General features: G+C 38.8%; 1 protein-coding gene across 1 annotated transcript in view; it reads right to left on the reverse strand.

Moving 5' to 3' along the window:
• adamts13 (ADAM metallopeptidase with thrombospondin type 1 motif 13) overlaps positions 1-4,555 on the reverse strand; it is a 22,430-nt gene extending 17,875 nt beyond the window's left edge. Inside the window, exon 1 of the mRNA XM_015397757.1 lies at positions 4,363-4,555. Within this exon, the coding sequence (XP_015253243.1) occupies positions 4,363-4,555 (193 nt within the window). The remainder of the gene's footprint in view (positions 1-4,362) is intronic.
• Positions 4,556-5,598: the final 1,043 nt, after the last annotated feature.

A 5,598-nucleotide genomic window follows, 5' to 3' on the forward strand; every position in this document is an offset into this window, starting at 1 on the left:
TATATATATATATGCAAATAGGCTGTATAATAAGCCATTCAAAACTTTTCTTATTTCTTTCCTAGAAAATATTGCACAGCCGTGCAGTTTTTTCAACCTGCCGCGTTCTAATTAAGAATTTGTATTTTGAAGTGTGCCATTTACATGTAGTAATACATAATTTATCTTTCATTGGTAAAGTTCTCTGTTTCTACTTTAAAGTTGAAGAGTTCAATGCACTTTGTATCCCAGAGAAGCAGAATGACCACAGCAGAGCTCTTGTTTACCCACAGCTTTCCACCTACCTCTTCCTGAGGAGATCCAATTAAAGTATGGAAGCTAGGCAGTAGAAGCAGAAGCCATAACACAGTCTTAAAACCCATTTTACTCATTATTTCTGTGCGTCTACCTGCTCCGCTTCGGCCCTCTATGCAGGTATGAGCCAAGCCATGAGTGTATGAGTAACATGTTTATGTAAACAGTAAGGACAAAGTTGATGTATGTCATACGTCATTTCCAGATTTTTTTTTTTTTTTTGCTTCCAAATCTGAGATCAAAAGGGCATCTCATTTTAGATGCCTTTTTGAGGGGGATGACTAATATGTGAAAATTTTGATCTTGCTTCATAGCAACAAAATGTGTTATTTAAAGTAAAGGCACAATGCATATGTTTGACTTGGATTAAATTTGATCACTCATCAGTGGAGTCTCAGTGAACATCTCCAACATTAAAGTACTAATGTCCTTTAAAACCTGATTGAGACATTGATCTATTGTAGAATTGATTACTGCAGCGTTGTTTTCACAGGTCTACCTAAAATTTGGACAAGACCACTGCTACTGATACCAAATGCTGCTGCCTGCATCCTCATTGGAACTAAGAAAGTAGAGCACATCATCCCAGTTCCAAAGTCATTCCAACACTTTCTTGTATCTGAGAAAATAATCTTAAAAATACTTCTGTCAGTCCATAAACACTGAATGGTTTACGGTCAGAATACAGACTTGATGTTTGTGGATCAACTGCCCAAACCACTCAGGTCTTCTGGCTCAAATCTACTTTGCATACCCAGAACCAAAAATAGAGGAGGCTTGTTTATTTTTATGCTGGTTCCATGCTGTTCAGTGAATGCTGTTCAGTGAATGCTTTTCAGTGCAGCGAGGAATGCTCTGATCTTTATATTGGAGAAACCAAACAACCTCTCCACAGACGCATGGCCCAACACAGAAGAGCGGCCTCCTCTGGACTCTGCTGTACATCTACACCTGGTGGACAAAGGATATTCTTTTGAGGACCATCATGTTCACATTTTGGATTAAGAAAATAGGTGGTTTGAGAGGGGCGTGAAGGAAGCCATCTATGTTAAGAGAGTAAAAACAACCTTAAACAGAGATGGTGGACTCAGATTCCAGCTTCCGAAAACTTACAATTCAGTTATTCAAATTCAGACATTTTGAAATGAGGAAGCTTCCTGGAAGGGAAGCGAAACGTCTTCAAACCTTGGATCCCAAGTCCAGTGGATTGTTTTTTTAAACTTTTACGGAATATATTTGTTATTATTTGGGGCTCAATGGCGTCTTACATGCTTTATTTAGTAACCAAATGTCAGACCCTCTCATATTCATACAGTTGTGCTTGAATGTTTATGTGCTGATCCATATTTTATTTTTACAGCATAATAATTTAGCACTTTTTAAATGTATTTTTACTTTTACCCGACCTAGTGTTATTCTATAATTGTCTTTAATGGTAGGGTGTGTAAACTTTCAAGTACAACTGTATTTAGCCTGCCACATTAACCCTCCTGCTGTCATAATTTTCCAAGGGTGTTAGTGACTTTTGTGGCCTCTAGAGGGCAGACTTGAGCTTTAGCAAAAAATAAATGAAGAGGCAGGTATGTACAGCAGTTCTCTGGAGAATTGAAATGTAGCTCTCATGAAGCTCATTAGAGGCTTGAAATTAACTGTACAGCACTTTTTAAAAAGAAATTTTGTCAATTTTTAAATGCAATAATGCCTGAATTTCAATAACAAAAGTATTTTTTTCTTCTTGCTGTAAAGTAATGAGAGACTTGAAAGTTTCCTCCAATTTGGCCCTACCCAAGCTGCAGTGTTTCTACTCAGCCCCTATCTGTCTATACCTGATGGGGAATACTTTATCTCAGCAACTCTAGGATCCAAAGCCCATCTGCCATTGTTCTGCCTGTTGTCAGCCTGGATTAACAGCTGGCCGGCGAGGCTGCTGCACCAGCATCACCACTCATCTGAAACCTCAGTACTGGATCTGTCAAACACAAGGCTGTGATAAATGCTGTTATATCTTCACGTCCATATCTGTTCCCTCTGAGGAGAACAAGAATTTTATATTTATGATGTCCTCAATTATACATAACCAGCCATATGGGATACTCAAGTGGGCACAAGCATATGACGCCTCAGGGAAAGTATTGTTTGGTTGCAGCTTTTTTCTGGAAAAAGGGAAGAAGCTGTTCATTGTCAAGAAGTTTAACACAGACAACTGATCATTCTTTTTCAGTTTTACTAGAATTCCAGAGCCTGTTTTCTATTTTATTGTAAAAACAGGAAATAAAACTCCCCTTCGGCGTTCAGACTGTACTCTTAAGACTTAATTTTATTATAAGCCATGCCTCTTTTTTCGGATTTAGAGAGGCACTAATTTTGAGTAGATCTGATTTTGTCCATTAAAGGACATCCTCTTATCTGCTGCTCTTTGTCATCATCTCCGTCTGTTGCTCTAAAACAGTGAACAGCTTCTACTGCCCCCCACCCTGTAGAGGAGCTCTTTGGCTGACCTTTTTATGATTGTTTATAGCCATATGGAGAACATACAGTGCTTTTAAACAAAGTATTTCTTCCTGAGTGATCTATTTTCTTTTGGTATTTTATTTATCACACTTAGATGCTTCACATAATCTAACAAATAATGAAATGAGAAAAATAACCCAATGAAATCCAAAATGTAACATTTCAGTTTTCTTTTCATTTATCCAAACCAACATGACTTTATTTGAATATTCTGCTGTTTCTAAATCATCTAAACAGAAATTTATCTTTTTCTTTCATAAATATGGACGGGGTTCTGCTAGTTACACCCAAGCCTGTTTACAGCCAGACTGTTAACAATGAGAAATCATCAAAATAAAACCTGTCTGAGAAAGAAAAAGAAATCCACATGTCATTCCCATATTCAAACAAAATCAAGAACAGTGAAAAACAGTCCCATCTATCAACATCTGAAGGGTTACAAAGCTATTTTTAAGGATTTGGACTCCTGATGAACTACAGTCTCTGGAAATAGAGAAAACTTGCAGTATCAGTGAACCTTTCCAGGAGTGGTATCGCTACCAAAAATACATCAACGGCTACATTTGGAGGTTGGAAAATAATCTAAGAAATCTAAAGGTCATGATCCCCTACATCTAAAGCTAACCAGTATAAAACTAAAAGCCAGTCTGGTTGGATGTAGTGTGATAAAATGGGGTTGCTTTGCTTCTTTAAGACTCGGCTGAATGTCCAGTGATCTGTCCTTCACCTTAAGTTCACCCACACCTGGACTCTGCAGCAGAACTATGATCAGACACTAGAGTATCCTCTTTTGAATGGTTAGAAAACCAACTAAATCAAAACTGAACGACTTAGAGTTTTATCAAGTTCCATCATGGGCTGCTCAGTGCTACCCACTTCACCAGCAAGAAGGTTCTGGGTTCAATTCCCAGTCCAGGCTCTTTCTGCATGGAGTTTGCATGTTCTCCCTGAGCATGCGTGGGTTCTCTCCAGGTACTCCAGCTTCCTCCTACAGTCCAAAAACATGACTGTTAGGTTAGTTGGCTTCTCTAACTTCTCCTTAGATGTGAGTGTGTGCGTGAATGGTTGTTTGTCCTGTTTTTCTCTGTGTTGCACTGCAATGGGCTTGCAACCTGTCCAGGGTGTACCCCGCCTTACCTTTGTTCATAATATAAAACATATAAAAAAGCTAAAAGAAATTAAAAAAAAAGAAAGAAACTCCACCACAGATGGCTACTTACTATTCTTGCCAGAGTTTCTATCTTTAAGTCTCGACAAAAGGGAATGTCTTTGTATGACATAGCTTTCTTATAGATGTGTTAAATGGATGTGTTCAGTATTGTTTTCTCCATATTTTACAGGGGAGTTCCCCAGGATTCTGTCATTAGACCAGTTATGTTTGTCATTCATATAAATCAAACTACATCTTTAGTACATGTCTATCTATCCGTATGCTTATAACAGATTTATTTGTTGATGTTCAAACCGTCTCCTTGCACCATTCTCAATGCATTATTATTGTCAAGCTCAGAAAAATAGGATCCAGTATTCAAGATGGACAAACAGATTTCTCAAAACCTTTATTGGAAAGAGAACTGCAGTGAGCAGTGTTGGCGTTTAAGGCAGGGACCTCTGCAGGACGAGACAACAGGTTAGTGACCATGTCTCTCTGGAGGTGGATGGTAACGAACGTGTGAGTCACTATCATGGTCTTATACTTCAGTCCATACCCAGAGGGTGTGGTTGGTTCCTGCCGGCCAGCTGCCAACATGACGCAGTGAGCGCTGACCACAGAGTCCCAGATGCAGATGTATTGGTGGTTGGAGAACAGGCAGGAGATCAGAACCAAGCAGACGAAGATAGGCAGGATAATCCAGAGGGCGAAGCCAAAGCCAGTGTCAGTGATGTGCTGGGTCAGAGCCAGGAGATCAGAGATACAAAGAGATGCAGAGTGAGAATTCAGAATGGAGTCAGGAATACATTTCAGTACACAGACAGGCAGAGATTCGGCAGGAGTCAGAAGACAGGTCAGGCAAACAGATCGGAAGGGGGAAAGGCAGGTTCAGAGGGCAAGAGACAGAACAGGTCAGGATCAGGCTATTTGAAACACATGAATGCTGGAAAACTTCTCACCACTGGCTTGAAATAATCTGACACTGATGACTGGTTTGGGTGCTAGTTAAATAGAGACTAAAGCAGGTGGATCAGATGAGCAGGTAATGAGAACTGGATGGAGCTAAGCAGGTAAGAGAAATGAGTAGATATCAGTACCAAGATCATTGTAATTATTATTGCCTCCCATTCGGAAAGATCTATTTGATTTTAAACATTGTTTAAACTCTTGAGCCCTTAACATTTTCTTCACAAACCACTAAAAGACTAGAAAACTTTTTTGTTAAGAAAAACTGTCACTGAGAGACAGTTGGGCTAAAAATATCTGTGCATCTGATGAAAACCTGAATTTCTAAACACAGAATGACTCTGTTACTGTCATACATTTCAACTGTTATACTATTCTGTTTTTTGTGCTCAGTTTTAAGTGCATTTGCTGTGCTTCCTTCAAAAAATCTGAGTAGTGTTATTGCAATAAACAGGCCTCAAAACTCAAAAGAAATAAGAGTATTTCCTCAGTGGGTTTTCCAAATATGAGGGAGTATTTATTTTTTAAAAGTTAAAATGTAGAATGTTCATTTTAGAAGCTTGACATCTCACTTATTAGCTGAAAGCATACTGTGCCCACTGAACCAAATGTTTTGTGTTGATTGTGCTTTTTGATCTTGCAAGTTAGCAATTATTGCCTCAACTAGAAGGCCT

Source organism: Cyprinodon variegatus, unplaced genomic scaffold, assembly GCF_000732505.1.
Source record: "Cyprinodon variegatus isolate N-32 unplaced genomic scaffold, C_variegatus-1.0 Scaffold885, whole genome shotgun sequence".
NCBI lineage: Eukaryota > Metazoa > Chordata > Actinopteri > Cyprinodontiformes > Cyprinodontidae > Cyprinodon > Cyprinodon variegatus.